Source organism: Drosophila arizonae, chromosome 3 (assembly GCF_054131065.1).
Source record: "Drosophila arizonae isolate 15081-1271.41 chromosome 3, UAZ_ARI_1.0, whole genome shotgun sequence".
Classification (NCBI taxonomy): domain Eukaryota; kingdom Metazoa; phylum Arthropoda; class Insecta; order Diptera; family Drosophilidae; genus Drosophila; species Drosophila arizonae.
Window position 1 is genome coordinate 27,975,385 of NC_142923.1, and position 22,819 is coordinate 27,998,203.

Here is a 22,819-nt window from a genome sequence, read left to right on the forward strand (position 1 = left end):
CTGCTCAAATGCCACACAGTTGATGCAGTTTGTGGCATGAATTATGCATGCCACCAATTGCATTTCATTTGTAGATAAATACGTGCGTATCTTCCACGCACATACATACACATAGGCACACACATACATATGTATAGAGGCATACATAGTAGGCACAACCCTCTCCCATATAATCTGAAAGTATTCGTGCGGAACATCTGCCCGCTGCGTGAGTTTATGAATTACTAAAAAAAAAAGAAGAAGAGAATACTTTATGCAAGAACAACAACAGTTACACGACTGTGGACAAATTTCAAAATGGTTTCACATTGAATGAAAAAAATTGAAAATGAAATGAAATGATAACAAACAACGAGAGCGAAAACAATAACAACAAAACTTCACCACCCCGAATAAAATATATTTCAAAATGTATTTCAAAATCCCTCGGCATTAGGGATCAACTAATAACTAACCCTCTCTCAATTCAGCTCAACTCGACTCATCTCTCCCTCTCTCACGACCTTTGAACCGAATGCCTCACACACTAAATTAGCAAACTCTAAATAAATCCCAAGCAAATGCCAATGAAATACCAACAGAACCTGGAAATAGCAGAGTTAAGTTTATACATTTCCTTATAGACACAGCGTCTAGACCCTAACAAAATAATTCCCAGACCCAATGTCGTTTATCATCGTGCAACGCATCCATGGGCAAAGATGATGGCCGCCAAAGAGTAAGAGAAAGAGAGAGAGCGCGTGAGGGAGAGAGGGAGATAACAAGTGGAATTTCTATGCAAATCGAAACACGTTTTAAAATTTTGATGACGCCGATTTGTCTCTCCACATTCATAAAATATCAAACCAAAAAAATTACAGAGAAAGAGAAGAACAAAAACCAAAAAGTGTTTCAAGAAAAACCTCGACAGGAAAATCAAAGTCAAAGCGAAGCCGACCAGAACGCAGTCAACAAAGCAATAATTAAAATCGGAATAAATTATTATACACCTTTCAAAGGTAAATGCGACAAATGCCCAGAGAACCGAAACCGAAACTGAAACACAAACTGAATCGAGTCGAGATGTTGAACAACGCTTTTAATCATCATGAGAAACGTGAGTCGGAAATCTATTCAAGTCCATTGATTACGAATGCTTAAACTAAAGCTAAAGACAAGAAGAACCAACAGCAGCAGCAGCAGAAGAAGAAGGAAGAGAAGAACGAGAAGAAGAAGCAGCAGAAGAGAATGCATAGTTAAAAACACATTTAAGTAGATTATTTTGCGATTATGCACAATATTTTGGTAGAGAATTGAGGGGATTTCCAATAATTGATAATTAGAGGAAGAAAAGTGTAAAAGGGGAAATAATATGAGGTCAAAATACACTATAAAGATTGCTCTAGACAGGTGAGTATAGATAGATGTTAAATTAAACTCTATGAAAAGTATATACACAGTGCTCCATATTCGAAAGACCCATCTGGTAACGCTTCATGTATTACAACTATTCTCGTTTATACTGGAAATTTGAAGGATTATAATACTATGTATATACATTCTGTATATCCGAGTTAATAACCAGCGAGTCATTGAAATAGCACAGACTAAAGACGTGTTCCCATTTATTGTTGATTATTTTAGAAAGTTTTATTTTATTCTTCTTCAAATAAAATAAATAAATAAATCATATTGGTAAATATATGTAAAAACATATTTAAAAAAAGTTCGATTAGATTTTGAAAATCACATGAAAACGAATATACGCTCTATAAATTAAGTTTTATGGATGGGCGTGGCTAAGTATGTCTCCTCAGACTCCAAAGTTAAATAACTGACATTTGATATAAAGATTAAAAGTTATAAATACTATGCAAATGATTTCTTTAATTTGGAATAATCTATGTAAAACAATAATTGTTATCAAAGCTGAGTCCTTGATGCTATACCTATAAGGAGCCTTCTTCCAACTGGAGACACAGACAGAGAAATGGATTAATAAATAGACGAATGGATGGATGAGGAAACGCACAAAGTTTTATTAAGCTATCTGCACTCTTAGTCTAAAGAATCTTGAGTAGATCTGATAATGCCTTAACTTGACATACTATAAGATTTAGTCTTAGTTATATACATTACATATTTACATATACATTTTAATTGAGTGTATACCCGCAGCTATTATTATCGAAAAAAAAAAGAAAACAGAAAACAATTTCAACTCAATTTTATTTAAAGTTTCTTCTTTAGAATTTAAACTTCACAATTCTCTTTAAGTATTTGATCGTAAACCAATTTCAATATCGTAACATTTGCTGTTTTCAATCAGAAAAGTTTTTTATATTTATGTGAGGCTTTAATGCATTTTCCCCCATTGAATCATATGAAAGGCTCGCATGCATCATCGCGCTGTAAGTTCTTCAAGTTGTTGACTAATTCGACCAGATGCAACTATTTAAATAGGTCTTCGATTGTTAATCGAATACAAAAACTATATAAACTTTCAAATAAATGACGAGGATGCCATTTGTTTTTCTTCTTTTTTTTTTTTTTTTTTTACTAACCACGAACGTAACTCGAGCTCTAAAATGGGTTTTATTTTTTCTGGTACATCATAAAAATGAGGTACTTTAAATGTGTGTTACTCGAGGGGGCAGAGGGGAGGAGAACAGATTTGATTTGTCCAGAGAGTGATTTATGTGAACGAAACTCTTAGTTTATTACTTGCGGGATAGAACGAGGTAAGATTTTCAGCTATTGTATTTCTAGTAAAATGTTTTGTTTATTTGCATTTAATGTGCTCAACTTGAATTTAAGACTCTTGCCAGAACTGACCTTGGGCCGGGACACCAGGGCTGCCCGACTGGCTGACTGGCTGACTGGCTGGATGGCTGACTGGCTGACTGGCTGGATGGCTGGCACTTTGGGTCATTTACTCGATTGCGTTTAATCGATTTCTTTGTAAACTCGAAACCAATGTCAACAGCCCCAACAAATTCACAGATACACACAGATACACAGCTACTCACAGATAGACCCAGATACAGATACACAGATACAGATGCACACATACACGTATACAGATACAGCTACACAAATAAGCAAATTTCAAGTGGAAGCTAAAGAAATTCGCTTCTTCTTCTTCTTTTCTGGTCTCGAAGCGCAAAAACATTTACACACTTTAACGAAGCAAAAACATTTGAGCAAACGGCCAAAAAATAAGAAAAGGAAATCGAGTGAGTGCAGGCAATGCTGACTGCGTAATACTCGCTCATGGCACGATTATAAATAAATTGTGTAAAGAATTTTTATTTTTGGTATAAAAGAACGTGCAACAATTAGCGCTTTAAGTGTAGATATAGAATAACTATTATTCAAATTTAAATCTATGTAGAAAATAGAAGATGTAGACAGAAAATATAGATTGATGATATTGACATAGACTGTTCCGACTCCAAATGTTTTTATGAGAGAGATCAGTTTTAAAGTAGATTACAATTTATATAAGGCAATCAAGATCTGAAGACACAGACTCTAAAGTATTATCCAATGGACTATATAAGACTGATAGTATTATATAAACTGATATATGATATAATGCGAAATCCAGTGAACTAACTTTTAACATTATATATATATATTATACATATATGGAATTTCTTGTCGAACATTTGTGGAAGTACAAAATTAGTCTTAGAGGCTACTTACAATTCCAACGAAACTCATATACTCTATCGCACTTCAGGAGCGAGTATGGCAAAAAAGAAAAATACAAATAGAATTCAAATTCTGGGACAAAGACCGGAGAGCGCGAAGCAAGCGTCAAGGATGCAGCAGGAGCACAGGACAGAGAGGAGCCACGACGATGTTGGCTTAAATTTGCTGCCTGTCGCATAGGTAAATAAGCAACAGTTCTGCACACACACACACACACACACACACACATACTTGAGCTGTGCAAATGTATCCACAATCAGCATTTGCGACACAGATGTCCTTGTCGTCCTTGTTGTCCTTGCTGCTGCTTGGGACTGTGCAAAACTATGTCTAAGTCTCGCCTGCCTCTTTTTCGGCCTCTTCCTGCTGCGCTTTAAGTTTCAGCATACAAATTTCTAGTTTCAGTTCAACTTTCGACTTCTCATATTGGATATTATTCCCGTTTAATGCGCAACGAACACGCCCATTGCCTAGGCGAATGGGCGTTATCTGAACTCAACTCGAGTCGAAATTTATGTGGCATCTGTCTATAATAATAGGACATTCTACGTACTCTAAATCGACTATGGGCTGTACGGAATTTCGACTCGTGCCGCGCATATGTGGCACAAGAATTACAATCTGAGACAATTTCAATATTTGATTTAATTAACCTACTTTACTGCATGAATATATATTTGAGAATTTCGTTTGATTGAACATTGCGATATTCCATTCCTCTTCTGAACTGTAAATATCACATATAAGAATTTACTTTAGTAAAGTCAAACTTCATGTTCATTTTGATTTTACATTCGCTCAGAATACTTTAATTTCATTTAATTTTAAGCTTAATTCACATTAGAGACTTTATTTTAATTAATTTTATATATTATTGACTTCAATATTTCTCAATCTTTGGTATTTAATTCTATATTCATATTATTATTATATATATTATTGGTATTTATTATATAAGTGAGCATTTGAATATTCTTTGACTTTGATACAATTGCTTCAATTACATGATTTATGAAAATGTATGTAGTCTAATTTTCTGTAGTACGATTCCCTGAAACTATTATCATTCAATAATATTTTTCAATGTACTTCAATCAGAAAATCGGAAATTCGATGACATTTGTTTTACGCTCTTAGAGAACTGATATCTGCAAAAGGTTTCTCAACTGTTTCCCAACCTGAATTTCGATCTCTAATGCAGGATTGAAAATTCGATTTCATTTGAAAATTTGAAGTTTTCCCGGCTTCAACGCGTTGCCCTCGTATGGCGCTTAAAGCAACGTGAATCCGACTTGAAATGAAAATTTAATGACAATTGTTGCATTTAAATGCTGCCCAATTTCGGAGACGTCGCTTTCGAGGCCAATGCCATTTCTGGCCATTTTTGGTGCTGGCTGGGTGCTGCTGTTCGAGTTTGGGTCTACTATGGGTTCCCGAAAAAAACACAAAAAACACGAAAAAAAAAATCGATATGCTCCCAAATAGACATGTCTGTTGCGCTCTGTTTCTTCTTCTTCTGCACAACACAGATGTGTGCGTGTCAGTGTGTGTGTGTGTGTGTGTGTGTGTGTTAGCTGACTTCATTATGGGGCTAGCAGTTAGGGGGTCTCTCCTGCTAGCGAAAGTGTTGCCACCAAAGTTCGTCCGCTTGTGTCGGCCCATCAATGGCCCAAATTACGCTACTGCAACCAGCATAAGTATTTATATATATATATATAGAACTATATGTATATATGTAGTGTGTGTGTGTGTGTGTGTGTGTGGCACTGTTTTCGCATCGTCCTTGCCAATTTCTTCCTCTCCCACATCAAAGCCAACAGCTAACTTGGCTCCGACACGCCTTCTCTTTAGCTTACGCCCTCTGTTTCAGTTGTCTGTCTCCCTCTCCCCCTCTCTCTCGCTCTTTCCCTCTCTGTCTGGCTGGCTGGCTTTTTCTGTCGCCATCGTCTCGCAGTTTCACTTTTTGTATGTGGGCGACAATTTTCCACTTTTTGCTACTCAAATTTTCACTCGCCTTTGTAGGCGAATCGGAGTCGCTGTTTTATGCTACCAAATGTCTCTGGTTTCACTCGCTACTGTGCACATGCGTGTGTGTGTGTGTGTGTGTGTGTGTTTTTTTAAAGCTTAAACATTCCGAAATTAGTTAAACTGTAACGATCTGTATGAAAGAAGAAGAGAAAAGAGAACAATACAAAAACTGCGGGCTTCTATTTGTTTTATGCTAATCAGGTCAATGGCACGCCCTCATCTGGCACTAAACGTGTCGCCCTCTAGTGTGCGCAAAGTGCACTAATTTCACATACGCAAATGCATATTAAGCACGACGCCATCTACTGTGCGGTTAGCGCACTAATTTCGAGATGTCGAACAAGGTTTTTCAAACAGATTCAGATTTGTGTTTTATTTTGACTAAAAATTAAAAAAAAAAAAAAAAAGAACTGGAAATAGCTGAGCCTAGAATGAGATAGAGCTATGGTGACACACATATACATACATATTATCCATATATTTAGATAGGCATTGTTGAGGTCTCGTTCTCGAGCCTGTTTATTTGTTTAGGTTACGCGACATGCGAACGCAAACACAGATAGGAAAACAAACACGCGCGTATGCACAGATTGCATTGTCGTGTATCTGTCATGGCGAATATCCTTTTATGGATCTAATGCGAATTTCATATCCTGCTGCGTGATCGACTGCTCCTGCTGTTGCTGTTGCTGTTGCTGTAGCTGCCTCCTGCCTGCCTGCTGTCTGCTGTCTGCTGCCTGCTGCCTCCTGCCTCTGCCCCTACTCCCGTCGCCTGCGGCTGTTTGCCTTGCCTTGCCTGCGTTTTCGGCTCTTTTGTCTCGCTTCGGCTTTGATTTCATCAACTTGTCAATTGGAAATATATATATTTCTATATTTACTCAAGCCATCTTTATGGATTATCAGAAATTGCCACATACTATAATTAAATTGTGTGGATATAAAGTTTTCTTGCACGCCATTAAGTAACTTTTAGATGGCAATTTCCCGTAAACTTTTCCAACCACCCGTGCTCGTGCCGCACTCTTCCCCCGGGCCCCCGCACGCACACTCTATAATTATGTATTTATGCAAATTGTTCCGGCTGCCGTGTCGAATGCTGCTGCCTTCCATATTGTCGCATCATTTAGCATTTACGAAATTGTTTAATTCAATTATATAATTATATGCATATGTTTTTCCGTAGCATGCATGACACCCTCGCAGACGCCAACAGCGACGGCAACGGCGAGAAGGAGACGGGGCAGGCGACGGCGACACGCACACACATTAAAAAAGTCGCCCTCTTGGCTTGCACCACCCGCAGCACCACCCAGTGCCAAATTACGAGCGACAATAAACTTTGTCAACATTGAGGTGGCTGTGGGTGAGTGTGTGTGTGTGTGTGTGTGTGTGGGTGTCTGAAAGCCTTAAGCCTGCGCAAGGGGAGTGTGTGCCGTCAGCTAATTCATAAGCTGTATACATACATATAAATATATACATATAGACTTGCATATATATCCATATATAACGCGAAATTCATTTGCGTAATGCTAAGAGGACTCTCTCGTCTCCTGCTCTCTCTCTCTCTCTCTCTCTCTCTCTCTCTCTCTCTCTCTCTTTCTCTCACTCTCTCTATCTGAAAGGGAGCTTATATGAGATGCGGGTCGCTAGATTTGACAGGCTCATATGAAACTTTATGCTTGGATTTGCTGTGCATTTTTATCGTGGCATAACCAAAAAAGCAACAACAACAAAAAACAAAACAACAAAAAAGAAGAAGAGGAAGAAAATCAAATTCGATTCCGCATGCAAATCCTTTTATGTGCAATCGGTCGACTTCCTTAAGGGAACCTTAAAAGATTTAGCCGCTGTATTTATGGCCTGCCATTGGCAAATGGGTAAATGGGTAAATGAAAAGGAAGCCGCCCCCACACCACCGCCCCACCCCATTAAAGAAATGTGAACTAGTTGATGTGCCGGTTCACACACCATTAGCTCAGGCCCCCGCGATCCCCACCTGAACTCCACATCATTTAAATGCACGGCAAGTAATTTTGTTTTTTTTCCTCTCTCCCTCCGTCTCTCTCCCCCTCTATCTTCACAATTTTATTTGATTTTCATATAATTTGGATTTTGATTGAAATTAAAGTTTAGCTCACGTTTTGCATGCCTAATGAAAGAACAGTCAAACCAGCCAGAAGACACACGCGCTGCGAAAACCCATCAAATTTCCCATTTTACATTTTCCATTTCCCAGCGCCCACGCCGCGTCAAGTCGAACGATTTGTTAGCTCTTTTTTATTATTATTTAAATGTACTCATTATCATTAATGTGCTCGGCAGTGCCAGCTGCATATTACATTCGTTTTGATCTTGCTGACATACCCTGTAGCTGAGTAAAAAGGGCATATTGCGATTGTGTGTAAGTGTTTGTTATAAGCAGACCAAGTCAGAGGCGATCTCATCTATAGGATCTCATCTATTTGTCCGTCCGTATGTTCGCCTGGCCATCCGTCAGTTTGTCCTACAGTCTGAAAGCCTATATGTCCGTACATTTAACCGTTAGCCGGTGTGTGTGTTACTCCGTATGCTCCTCTGTCTGTCCATTTGTCAGTCCGTAAGTCAGTATATCCATCCTCGTCCGTCCGTGCTTGTCTGCCCTTCGACGCGTCGAACGTCGCGACGTTTGTACGTCCGTCCGTCTATTCGTACGTCTCTCCGTCAGACTGTCTGTCCATATGAACGGATTATCGCACTGAACTACAAAAGTTATAGAGTTTTCCCTTGTAGTATGTATACACCTACTAATATTCCTATATTTTTTTTATTTTACGCGAGAGCTATCTAAGCCATCCACACCAAATTAAATATTTTTAACTGTATATAATTTTATATTTAATTGTATTTTATAATATTTTGATTACATTTTTTACATTTTATATATTTATAAGACTTCTTCTCTTCTCTGTCTTGGATAAATTATAAAAAATATCTATAATTTCAAATAATTTCTCTCTTCTTATATAGCCATATTCATTAATAAAATATATAAACCTGAACCTTTCATTGACTTAGTTCAAGGAGACAAATGTGGGAAGCAAAATGCAAAATAAATGGCATTCATCTAGCGATAGATCCTAATTTTGGTATCATTTGTCAATTTTTGCTCATTTGAGATGTGGGAGGAAATCGATATCATGTCACTTAGCATGAACTTTGATAGGGAAAACAATTTTCCCGCAGAGCAGCAATAAATTCTAGTGGAAAGTATCAAATTTCCACGGCTCTCAATCAAACCGCACAGAAAAGAAAAGCAAAAGCAATTATTGTAAATCGCTGGATTTATGTGTAATGCAATTTTCCAAGTCTGCTATCGATACGCGGACCCACAGAGATCGAGGAGATATTTCGACGACAAGACGACCGAAAAGGAGGACAATTTCCGAAGAAAAAAGAACGAAAATTAAATTCGATGAGCGAGCGAGAAGGAACAAACAAATGTGAAATAATTGATATGTAAAATAATATTTGATCGTTGAGCGACAAATCCCTAATGATCCTCGTCCCAGTGCCCGAATCCCCATTGTGCGAGTCTCTTAATATAATAATAATAATAATAAATCCTTAATAATTTCACAATGATCAAAAGAGAGCGACAGGCAAGGACAGATTGGTATTTAATGGAGGGTCTAGTCAGACTCGACGCGAACCGGCTTAATGAACTCGAGCCCAACAAAACGCCGGTTGACAAATTCCTTGCCAGCGATCCTTGCTGATCCTTAGCGAATACCCACACACACTCGCACACATAGGCGGAAATTTCATTAGGTTGCACAAACAACTCATCCGTCAGCTACTCAGGTCTTATGTCTTTGCCTCGCTTTGTTTAAGATATTGCGGTTGATTGCACACGATTTGAGACTGAGCCACAGAGAGCCTCAGGCTGAGGCTGAGGCTGAGGCTGAGGAACTGTTCCAGATCCCAGGCACTTTTAGGTAACATTTCGAGATGAGTGCTCTCCAATTGTTTTGGCCAAGCTACTGTGCGCCATTGTTTCCATTGCGATTCAGCCGAGAGGAAAATTTGTCAACACGTAAACGCGGCTCGGCTCGAAATCAGTTTTTCGGAATCTTCTTAGATCTCTTCATCTGTGCACGATCGATGCGAGTTTGCGCCATATGCGACTTGTAAATGGAATTCGAGTTTTGGGCTCGACCGCATTTTGTAGTTTGTATTTCGTTCTCTCTCTCTCTCTCTCTCCTCTCTCTCTCTCTTTTATTTTATTGATATTTAATTTATGTTCTCTATTTGCTTCCGCGATGCTCGCACGCATTGTTGGTCGAATCGACGACACAAATTACATATTGACACGCTGATGGTTTTTTAATATGCACACACACAAGCACACACACATACATTCAAATATCACCTATATAGGGGGCGGTCATCTGTCGAGGCAAAACGAGAAACAATAAAAATGAAATTCATTAAATGAAATTCATTTATACATTTAATTTATTGGCGCGGCTTTTTATCAACAAAATTTGATAAAGCAGACAGTCGAGGGTTGGGAACAAAATTGTATATTCCGTTACGATCCAGTAACAGACCGAAGCGAGCCTATATGCTCTCACTTACATACATCCGTATGTATGTGCCTCTACGACTCTAGCTTCATTGCACACAGTCAGCGTCGACGCCGACTTCGACGTCGATATCGGAATCAGCTTTGACGCTCCCTTTTCGCGGACATTAACAGATGCGGTTATGTTGGTTAACGAACATTTTATTGCCAGTTCAGTTTCGATTTTTAATTAAAGCCTAAAATATGGGTTCCATTTGACCATTTTTGACGCAGAACACGAGTCTGATATAGTTACATTTTATAAATCAATTTCTGGGTACACACTTCAATATATAGGGATAGGGGAGACATTATATATCAGAAAAGACAGGAGTAAAAGTAAAGGAGTAAAAGTTGACTGTAATATACATTACAGTTTATAGAGAGAGATATAGAGCAAATCGTGTATATCATCAAAGACAGTATTTTCTATCCCATCTATGTATTTATGTAAATTCTTCTTTATATATTTTAATGAAAACTTACAAATTTGTAAAAATATTTGAACATTTTGAAATACTCTATTTTACAAATTCTCTATTCCTTAATATAACTAAAAATAAATATTTTAATATATTAGACAAGTAACTCAAGTTCTACAAAGGCTTAATTCGCATATAACTGAAACATATTTCAGTTAATATTCATCTACATTTAGCTCACATACCTGTGCATAATACTACTACATTCCATAGTACATATTTTCCATTGAAGCACATTTTCATATAAGTATTACGATATCAGGAATTCAAGTATTTCAATTTAGGTTATTTTCTTATTGTCAGAAGAATAGAGACAACTCCAATTAAAGTGACGAATGCGCTGTACTCGTTCTCAAAATGCAAAAGGGTATATTAGGCTGGTGCAATGGGTCTTATCCTTGATACACATAAATTTGGGTTAAATAGCATCGAGATTTATTGATAGCTTTTATGAGTCTTTTAGTTAGACACTTTTATTTCAGCAGAGTATAGGAAATTGAAATATATTCCATACATATTATATTATATAAATATTAAGTTTCCTGAACTACGCCCATTGATGACAGATTGCTATTGACTTTCTATTAATCTGAATAGTTTACATTTTCTTAAAGGCGTGACAAATAGCAATTTAATCATCATAGCTTTTGAGATTGACCAATATATAATATGGTATTCTAAAGGCAAGTCTCTTGCTCGAATCGTGAGCGAGTGTTAAACAGTCGGCTACGACCAATTGCAATGTGCTTACTCATTCGAATTTGCCTACAAACTATTAGCACAACACTAAATTACAGTAAAAACAAAAAAACAAAAAAAAATATATTGGATAACAAGAACCGCAACAATATCGAGAACAACAAAAACTAATGCACACACATTCATATATAAGTACATATGTATGCATATAAATTTAAAAAAGCCTCGGGTTGCATCTTTAGGGCTTCGCTTCATTGTGGATTGGCTGGGGAAGTGCTCCATTTAAAATGGATACACATACATGCATCGTTCTCTACTTTATGTATATAACTATTTTTCTATGCCTTGCATTAAAATACGATATAAAAGGGGATTAAAAGCAAAATACACTGAAATTAGTCAAATGAACAAATAGAAAAGCACAAACAAAGGCGTCGATACAAATACGATTAAATTACAAGCTTTCAATGCATGTGTTGTTCTTAGGAGAGACAGAGATAGTGACAGAGACACTGATGGAGGGAACGAGAGATAGAGAGCTAGACAGAGAGAGTGAGCGGCATAGTGAGAGAGGGACGTACTTAATACACATTAAACCATAGAACACATGCAATTTTCAAAGTCTGCAGAACTAACAACATAAAAAAGCTAGAAATAAAAAGGAAAATTAAAAATCAATAATATTAAATTCAGCCGATTCTCTTTGCTGGGCGTATATTGTAAAATGGGGCGTGGCATTACATTATGCAGGGCTATTTGTTTTTTCTTTTTGTGTTTCGCTTTGCTAGTTCTTCTTATTGATGTGCTTTAGCAAAGGAAAGCAAAAAGTAAGAACTTAAGCGTATTAAATTGGATTTGCCGTTAAAGCTGCAGCAAAACATGCGACAAATGCGAACACACTCACACACATGCACTAGGATAAGTATTGCTGTATGTGTGTGTGCAAATTTGCATTTGTTTATACATACAATAAAGAGCGGCAGGCAGGTCTCTGTCTCTCTCAAGTTCGCATTCGCCTGATTCCGTTACTCTCTCTTGAGCTAGTGCTCTCTTTCGCTCTTTTACGCTTTTTACAAAGCTGCGACGATTGGCAGCCTTAAGGCCGTGTGTGATCGACAGCGAGGTCCGATGCTCAAATCAGCGTTGATGATTTAGCTTTCAGCTTCAGCCTTCGTTTGATCTAGCTATTTTAAAGCTTTTATAGTTTAGCTGATTTATAAGAATTTTAGCCTGCCTTCCGCTTTAATTAATTTTTAATGGATTTATTCAAAGTTCTAAAGTACATTTATTTATATGAAAAATGATTTCAAGTAAAGTTTATATAAATTTAATAATATATCCATCGTTACGATACGTTGTATGCCCACTAAATATAGCTTTTGGCTATATTGTTTAGCTTACCACTAAAATGCTCACAATACGCCATTTGTTTTGTTACTCTCACTTTGTTAAATATACACATGTATGCGTATGAATGTTTGTATATATTCAAATTTTAATTTGTATATTTTTAGAGTCTTTGCTGGCCTTCTAAGAGAGAAGAGTAAGCAATACAATCAAAGAATTGCCACGCTCATATACAATAATTATTTATTGAGTTGACCACAGAAACATTTATTGATGCACTCACACCCTATTTTATATGTATTAATAAGCCAGTCAGCATAAGTTTCGCTGTATTTGTGATTGTCAATCACAGACAAATCCTAATTAGCGTGGTAATCTACAAACTCATTTCTTCAGATTTAATTGAATCCAGCACATTCACAATATGAAATTATGCAAAAACACTCCAGCATACCAAACAGTCAATTATATTTGAATAATATTCCGTGAGTCCCACCCACCACATGCCGACATAACATCAGAATTGGGCAGTGCGGATGACCCCAGAACATGGAACAATGGTGCCATCAATTTGCTGTTGACATTAGCCAAGAAAGAATTAATGGAAATGCATTAAAAATTGATTTACGACGCTATTTACGCTCATAAATTTGTAGCTATTTAGCGGTAACACACAGAAAAAACCTACAAATTGTCAACACAAACAAAACAGCAGCAGCAGACGCTCCTCAAGAACAACAATAAGAGACGAAGCCGAAAAGAAACGAAGGAAAAAAAAACTGAAATATTACACTCAAATATTAAACAAACGAAGCGAAGCGGAAGCCAAGCAAAACATTTTCCAAAACAGACCAGAAAAAGGAAAGAACATAAATGAAAATAAAACATAAAAATAGAATTGACGACGCGTTGACAGTTGGAGTTGAAGGCAGAGCGTGGCATCTGGAGGGGGAACGATGGATGACGCTCAGGCTCAGCGAGTGACGCGCCCGCAGGATATGTGCCCCCTATACGCCGGGATATTAATGTACGACAGGCAGCGAGCTCATAAGATGAATGTTGCCTCGGTCAACAATGGCATTGCAATGCGCAGTCTGTCATCGATATGACTCTTGTTATTACAATTATTAAATGTTTCACAATATGTGCTGACGTACCTTACTAGCCTAGAATCAGATGGGGCTTTGACTTACTGAAAGTGAAATAGCACTTGGGAGTCAGACCGTCGCGTTTTAGGGGCATACAGAAAGACTGTCAGGGTAAATGGAAGTACGACTCATTCCAAGCAAACCCCAAGTGATATAGCAGCAGTTGCAGGGATGGGCTCAAGAGATAACGGAGCTGTAGGATCTATGTAGAACATAACACATCTACGATCATTGAGAGAGTATGTGAATCAAATATGAAATTCTACTTAATAAAATAAATCTTTGAAGATCACATACCTTTTTGAAAGAAACCGATGGACATAAGGTTAGGGATACAATTCTACAGATTTCTAGTACATATATAGAACCTGAAGACATGAGACCATTCTGGCTTTCTTTAATACGACTGGTAGGGTATCTAAAAGTGCTATATTATTTTGTACACTCATTACTTCTAGATTTCATAACATCTCTTCGGCCTCCCCTTCAGTAAATGCCCCAATCAAAGTCATAAGTTTGTTCTTTATAATAACTGTATCGATTTGAAAGCATGCTTCAAATATTGACAGACATCTGTTGAGAAACTTCAATACATGACTCAGTAAACTATCTTCTTTTCCGCCAAGTTCAAAGTTTTTGTCAAATGCAATTCAGCAGCTCCGCCCGGGGGCTAGGTCCAGTGTCCTGTGTCCTTTCACATTTCATTGTAAAACCGAAACAAACAAAAGAATTTTTGAATCAGAAGCAATAAATTTGATGACATTTATTGGTTTTTGGCTGGGTGTCATGACCCGGCGACAGGGACGGGGCATTCCTTGCATCACTGATAGTGGGGGATGACTGTTTGTTATGTCCATCTGTGTCTCGTCTCTCCGTTCGGGTTTCAGGCTCGTGCGGGTGTCATTTTCGGACTTAGTGCCACCAGTCGAAGAGCCACTTGAAACTTTGGGCTTCCGTTGGGTCGAGCCTGATCATTAGCCCAAAGCAAAAGGCGGCAGCGGCGGCGCGTGCCAGCGTTCAACCCTCCTCTGGCCGCCGACTGGCAACCGCCCACCCCTGCAAATGACCATAGAAGTGCAGGGACGGTGCGAACATAAAGCCAAATAGTTCCGTTCGACAGTTGCAGTTGCAGACTGAAAACTCTCGGAATAATAACAATAACAATAAACCGAAAAATGCTGAACAATGCGTGGAGAGACCTTGCGACCTCTGCGGCCGCCCATGGAAAGCAATCGGCAAGGGGGTGGGGGAGGGTTGCGACAACTGGACAAAGGTCAGCAGTTTAAATTGTGTCAATTTCTGACATCTCTCTCGCTGCCAGCGCCCAGCATCCGGTTGCACATTCAAAAATTGAAATATTACACACATTTCACTTTCAAATAACAGTTATTGCCAAAGTCCCGGGACAATAAACCAACATTGACAGATGAACTCTGGAATATGCCTAGGATATGGGCCATCGGGCAGCGCTCAGCTATTTCCATTTCTCCTCTTTCCCAAGCATTGGCTAATGTGCCAGCTATGAGTGGGTTTTGTCACATCCGAACTTAAACTCGACTCTAATGACATCAGATCGACGCTCAGGCAAATCAATTGCACCCCACGCACAGTTGAGGCCAAATGGAAATCACATTTTTCATTACTCAGAAAAAGTCGACAAAATTGAGTCTTTACCCTAAGCACATAAACATTACTCGCATTATGGTAAATAATAGGAGTAAATATTGTTAATAACAGAGGGAGATAGATAGATAGAGAGATAGAGAGAGAGAGTAAAAAAAAGAGAGACAGAGATAGATAGAGAGAGTGAGAAAAACAGAGAGAGGAAATGATGCAGATAGGGAGTGAGAGAGAAATAGATAGACCGATAGATAGAGAGAGATACCGATGGATAGAGAGAGAGAGAGAGAGAGAGAGAGAGAGAGAGAGAGAGAGAAAAAATAGATCGAGAATTATATAGACACATAGTTAGATAGATGGATAGATAGATATATAGGTAGACAGAGAGAGAGAGAGAGGGAGAGAGAGAGAGAAAAAAAGAGAGAGAGAGAGTAAGAGAGAATTTGGTTAAAGATCAACTGGGAAATAAAAACATATTATAATTTTTTTTTCAATTGCGATTTATATTCTAAGAGCTTCGGTGAAAGATATGTATCATAAATAATTATTAATCATTTTAGATTTAAATTTACATAAATAAATTAAATATATAAAGAAAATAATATAAGAATAGAAGCTGAATAAGTGTAAATAAATAATACCGGAATAATAGCCAACTGATTAGTTAAGACATTAATCAACATGTGCTGTAGAGTAGTCTTGGGCACTAAAAATTAAAAATACATTAAATAAATAAATTTGGACATATTCACAATAGTCAAAATGGCAAAGATCAATAAGTTCTACAATTAATTTTACGTTAATATCAATTAAAATTCCAAACAAATTTTGGAAAATGTGTAGAGAAAGTTCATTAAAAATAGTTAAGATCGAGGTAAGTTCATATATAGTATATACTGATCAGTTTCAGTTTGAAAGATCATAAAAATTAATTAAATTTGAAATTGTATTTAAAGTAACTGGAAAGAAAGAAACTTTCCGTATTACATCTAAATCAATTAGAATTAATTTGGATATATGTATATGCGAGGGACTCTCTAAAAATAGACAATTCAACAATGTACACAAAATTTGAAAAGACTGTTTCGACTTCTTTATGCAAGATTTGGAAGAAAAAGAAGTTTATGGAAGGACGAATTTGGTTTCCTAGAATTTGTCTATCAGTTAGTTTATTGCTTATAAGCAATCATAGTCTTAATCAAGGTGGGAGACTTTCTACCAGCACGAGTTCCATCAGACGGAGTTAGGCCAATGATATTTCAAATATTCTTTATTGCTGACTTTGTCCAGGTAATGCGAAAGTCGTCTTCTGAACTCTTAAAACCTATCGGAATTGGTATATTATTTAATTCCGTTAGTTAACAAATTTATTAAAAGCGATCACGTTTATTGTACGTTCAAATTAAGCTTCGTTGAGGTCCATCAACTATCACCGTATAAATGTCAGACCGAGTGGTTGTGGGGCGACCCTCACATATCTCCAACTTTATGTTGCACATTTCTAATCTTAATACGAATTTGAAAGCCAAAGATGAGCCTCTTCGCCCACACGTCCATTACGATTTATTAAGCTGATTAAATTGTATGGCAATTCATATTTTAGCCAATTAGGGGAAACGATCTCAATGGAGCATCGAACAGACGGCACTAATTGGCAGGCATTTAACACTTTCCCCAACCCGACAGCTCCAAATGAAAATGGAAGGCTGGCACTCTCGTGCCTAATCGTTTGGCTGCCATATGCTGTCTGCTGCTGCTGCTGCTGCTGCTGCTGCTGCTGTTGCCACTGGGCCATGGAGATCATCAGCAGAGAGCATTTAGAGACTGCTGCTGTGATGAAAGGGGGAGTACGTATATCTGGAGAGTGCAGGCATGGTAAGGGCAGTGTGATTCGCCCCCACGCGCCAAACCGTTGCCGATGATTAATCGCTTTGGAAATGTTTCTCTTTTCATAAACAATTTTTTAATAGGCCCGAGCATGTCTCTCAGCTTAACACACGATGTGCATTCGATTCCGGATTCTGGGGTCAAAACGTTTGTGGGCGGGGTTAAAGAGTTCAATTTGTTTCGTGTAGAGTGCAGAGTGTATCTCCTCTCTCGAGATGATGATGACGATGACTCGCTAGCCAGCTAGCTGTAAAAGATGTTGCCATGTTTGGAATTTAAAAAGAGTTGATAAATCAAAATGTTTTGGGCAAGTCGAAGAGGAGAAACAACAACAGCCCCTCGCCCCCTCGCCATAGCAATTGATGAGGCACGCATAGCTTGTGGGCAAACTCATAGCATAGGCATAGGTAGGTGTTAATTGTCAGCTATTTGAATGGGCTTTCTTCAATTTTCCCAGCTGCTCTATCTGCATGAAAGAGACTCAAAACACTAGAGAGAGAGAGAGGAAGTGGGGGAGATAGACCCGCGGAGAAAGTAAATCAGATCTGAACGTAAATAGAACAAAAAAATATGTATAAATTTAGCAGACAAAGAAAACAGAGAGGGCGAGTTTTTAGCTTCTTCCGTGACACTGAAGTGGCACGTGGCATGAAAATGAAATTTATGAAATTCTCTTCGTGTTGCCTCCAATAATTGAATATAAAAAATGCCCGCAACAGGTGAACAAAACAATTTTACGACTCGGAGACCGACTTTAAAGTGTTTTTCAGCTTTTAAGATATATCCATATGAATTTACTAATTATATCTCTGGCATTTTATGGCATTTAAATAGCTGACTGAAAAGCAGGGAGAAAATCCAGTAAAGCATTATCGGCTCGACAGTAAATCATTGTCTAAGTAGAGCTGTTTCAATATTGTCGGGCATAAAAAACGAGCCAACTACCTGGCAGCACAGGTAGAGCAAGGTGCGACCTCAGTCAGGCCCAATGCTCAAGGACAACAACACGGCACTCACATTGTCCTCCAAGCAAACGTGATTAGCCTTATGAATATGAAGCAATTATATATTTATGAAGATCATAACGAAACAATTTGATTTATGAGGTCATTTCGTAGTTCTTTGTTGCCTCGAACTAGACTAGTCTCAATGCTAGGCCATTGTCTCAGCCACTCCAAAGTGTGGCCGCTGACAAAGACTGGTTTTTGCAGACAGCTGTGCTCTACACAGGTGTATAAGGTGTGCGAGACTCTGGCGGAATGATTATTTTGGAATTGCTTATGAGTAATCCAAGCCTCGTTTCATTGACATTAGATATATATATATATTAGATATTAACTTTCATTCAATTGAAGATATTGTTCTTCTTGAGCATAGACCAGTTGGTATGGATCTGTTAAACTCTGTTATTCATTTAATAAATAATCATATTTTGAAATGATAGTTATATTTGTTTTCGTATTCTTCTCTTGAGATTTGCTCATATATCAAAACCTTATAATTCAATTGCAAGCCTTTGTACAAAATATATTGGAATATATTTTTAATGCTGTTCAGTTTCATGTACGCTCAATATGGCTGCAAGGAAGAGCATCATTTCACCTCACATACAGCTTCATCATCTATCACTAACTCTTGAAACTCGAAACTCCTAACTCCTCACTAATCTAAATTATAAATCAAGCACTTCAATTTATTTTTGGAAATTATTTAACAGTGTTTAATTCGTATTTACTAAATTTAATTTCAGTCCAAAAACTTCAAGTCATACGCTACAATTTTCTGTACTAAAATGCAAAACTCTGATTTAAGGTTCAAGATGGACATCCTACTATGTATTATATCTACCCCATTCTATTCTAAACATAAAATCAATCTCTATGCTAAAATCCGTGACTGAAACATAATAAATATAGAGCAAAGACATATACATATATTCTCATAAGTTAACGAAATATTTATATCATATTTAAATAAATATATTGAGCAGGCGGGGCTTATAGTGTCACTGAGCTTGAATTTCTGATGGGGTGCCGGTTGTGTGAGTTAGGAATATTCATTCGACCTCAAACATTTTAGTAGTAAACATCTGGGAAAAATAAAAAATAATAAAACAAAAAAGATTTTTATACATCTAAAAATTAATTTGGAAATTTTTATTTTGGCAAAATAATTATTTGAAATGGATTACGGAAACAGTGGTGCAGAGTTTAACTGGAGCTACGTGGGTGGCCAGGGCGGCAACGGCGGCCAAAGCATGACGTACCCTCAGGTAATTGCGTAGAGCAGCGGCAGGCATTAGTTATTGGAGTCGACTTGTATTGAAACCGATTTTTGCAGATGGGTCAGATGGGTCAGGGCAGCTATGGCTCTGGCGGTGGACAGCAGTGGCTACACTCAAACCAGGGCTACCAAAACTCAGTGCCCAACTCCACTCCACCGGCTCCGTTCGAGGCGTACAATCAGTCAATGATGCGCTACACGAATGTCCACAAAGCAGGCGGAGGCATGGGTCATATGGGCATGGGTGGAATGGGCGGCAGTTACGGCGGATATGGCTCCGGAATGAATCGCAATGGTAAGGCGCTATGACTCCTGCTCCTCCTCTGCTCAACTGCTAATCGTAATCTCTGTATTATGTGTGACTAGGTCTGGGCCATGCCGGTGGTGGCATGGGTCAAAATGCCAACAGCGGCTACTCCAGCTGGTAACGGATTGTTAGTGATGGATCTCTGCATTCGCGTATATTTGCCCAATTATTTTGAAATTTTTCCCTGACTAGTTCTTCGCCACTCAAATGTTAAACCAATTAAAAAATCTCCTGAAGTAAACCGATTATAAAATATTTAATAAAAACGTTTTATTACGTCGATTCAATCGTTGGGCTTCGTCTCGGACAATGCCATTGCCGTCGCCTTTTCGACCATTTACGTGCGTATTCCCGGATCACAATCGATATTTAAATCTGATCTAGCAACTGCTGGGGTCAGCGACGTCTATTAACCTACGATTTGACGTGTGTTGTGACCTCTGTCAGCGCCTGGGATCGCTCTGCAACAAGGAGGGGTGGGCAGGCAGGCAGAGAGAGAGAGAGAGAGAGAGAGAGAGAGAGCAAGTCGGGCAATCCGTCCGGGTTTGCAGTGGCATAAATTACACAGCCGTGTGTGTGTGTGCTTAGTCTATGTATGTATAAATTATGAAGCCTACTATTAGTTAGCATGTCATTTGGCAGCGCTGCTATAAATTACAGCAGAGCAACAACTGCGCGAGTGCCACTTCCCGTGGCAAATGCAACGAGGATGGAATTATGGCACGGCATGAGCTGGCATGGGTTGCTCGGTGTGTGTTATGTGCACTAGACACGTGTATGCTGCATCGCTCCGCATCCACTTATGTTTTTACAATACTCTACTCGCCCTTGAGTTGAAGAGAGTATATTGGTTTTCAGATGTCAGAGTATATAAGACTAGAGATTGGGAGAGATCGAGTTTGGGGTTAGAGATTAGAGATAACTGAAATATGTATATGTAGACTTATGGGTCTCCTTTTCTGGTAAGAAAGAGAGAGAGAGAGAGAGAAAGATAGGGGCTAGAGATTAGAGAGAATTGAATCTCCTCTTATATATAAATACTACATACAAATTGGAAAATCCTATATTGTGTAGCTTACAACTGGAATAGATCGGTGAGAGCTACCTAATAGGTCTACACTTATTGATCTTTCGAAATGACCGAACAATCTCATTTCGTTTAAGATGGGCTTTAAGTTTTATATTTCTTGAAAGTAAGAGATAAAAATAAAAACTATATTCCCTTCATAGGATTATAAAACAAGGCAATTAAATTGTTGATTATAGGACTTTCTCCACATATACATATATATTATATAACAACTGCCAAAAATTTCATCTCTTGCTGTGCCATGAACGAGTATTGCGTGGTCGGTTATTGCCTTCTTTTAACATTCCAAAATATGTTTTTTCTCTGCTTTTTTGGGAGAGTTTTTATTAATAAATTTCCATAGTGAATTTTTTGGGGCTGGCGCGCGCGTGTGTAATGATCTGTCGCTCTGGATCAGGGTTGTGGATTAATGGTAAACCGAACGCATTTTTCATCGAACATACGTCGCATGAATTTGACTGCATTTGACTGCGTTTGCCTGCATTTTGGTTGTTTCATTTTCCTGTTTTATTTTTTATTTCATTTTATTTTTTTTTTTTTTTGGTTTTTTGTTTTTAGCATGGAAATTTATGTCGTCGCCATTTGCCATGCGCCGAGTTTTCAGCTTTCAGTTTTCAGTTCAGTCAACTATCTAAGCGACTGCTCCAATTATGAGAGCATTCCAACTGTGCTCCAAATATTTGGACACCGTTGCCAGCGTTGCTTGTTTCCGCAATACGTGTCTCACACCCCGCACTCTGAATGTTACCTCTGATTCCAGTCACGTTCAATTCTCAGCTAGAGAGCGACACACAGTGAGAAAGAGAGAGAATAGAGCAACTTAACTCGTTAGTCAAATTTGATTAACCTGTTTGTATGACTAATAAATATTAATATTTACATATATTATATATACAAAAATCAATTAAATTTCATGTTGTTCTTTATCATGTTTTTTGGTGCTAATAATGAAGTTGCGTATTATATTATAAACTATCCAGTTTATATAGAATTAATTTATTTAGCTGATTTGCTGCCTGTGATTTTCTAGCTAAATCGCAATCACACCATTATGTCTGACTTATGTATGTGCCTTATAGCTTCTGATCTGGTATTTAAGAAAATATTATTTGCCACACTTATAAGCAATATTCAGCTCTATCATTCATTAACATTATATATAAAAAGCTACTAAATAGCAGCTTTGATGATTTTAGGTTGGTTGCTGAACTCTGTAAATATATTTTATACCCGATATAATAAAATAAAATCTCATGCTAGAAACACTAAATATAACACTCTAATATATGATAGATATAGATAATTTCTATGTTATTATTAGGGTTTCTATTTCTTTATTTTTTTTTTTTTTTTTCAAATAATCTTATCTTATATGCCATATGTCATGTTTGTAAATAAATATCTAAGTAGAAAAGGCCTATGTCTTAGTTTAAACTCTTTAAGAACAGTGCTGTCCTTTCTATTTAGAATACTCGCATATTTATTGGCATAGCTTTCAATGCATGTAGAATATTTTTCATATATATTTTTAGTATATAATTATTATCTTATCCATAATTTTCATATATGCTAGCAATATTAATTATAAAACTCCAATTCCGAATTTTTGTATGAGTTTATTATTATGAC

The 22,819-nt window shown here is 37.6% G+C and overlaps 1 protein-coding gene across 1 annotated transcript; it reads left to right on the top strand.

Annotated features, from left to right (window-relative positions):
- Positions 1 to 19,552: 19,552 nt before the first annotated feature.
- Positions 19,553 to 20,387, top strand: LOC108609845 (uncharacterized). Its single transcript, XM_018001620.2, has 3 exons — positions 19,553 to 19,782; positions 19,851 to 20,088; positions 20,160 to 20,387. Exons 1-3 carry the CDS (start codon positions 19,693 to 19,695, stop codon positions 20,219 to 20,221), a joined length of 390 nt encoding a protein of 129 aa, XP_017857109.1. The 5' UTR covers positions 19,553 to 19,692; the 3' UTR covers positions 20,222 to 20,387.
- The last annotated feature ends 2,432 nt before the right edge of the window (positions 20,388 to 22,819 follow it).

Bases quoted from the DNA above. Each gene is read 5' to 3' on its own strand.
- LOC108609845 (XM_018001620.2), top strand. From the start codon at position 19,693: ATGGATTACGGAAACAGTGGTGCAGAGTTTAACTGGAGCTACGTGGGT. The intron at 19,783-19,850 runs GTAATTGCGTAG...CGATTTTTGCAG, and splicing joins AAAGCATGACGTACCCTCAG to ATGGGTCAGATGGGTCAGGG. The intron at 20,089-20,159 runs GTAAGGCGCTAT...ATGTGTGACTAG, and splicing joins CTCCGGAATGAATCGCAATG to GTCTGGGCCATGCCGGTGGT.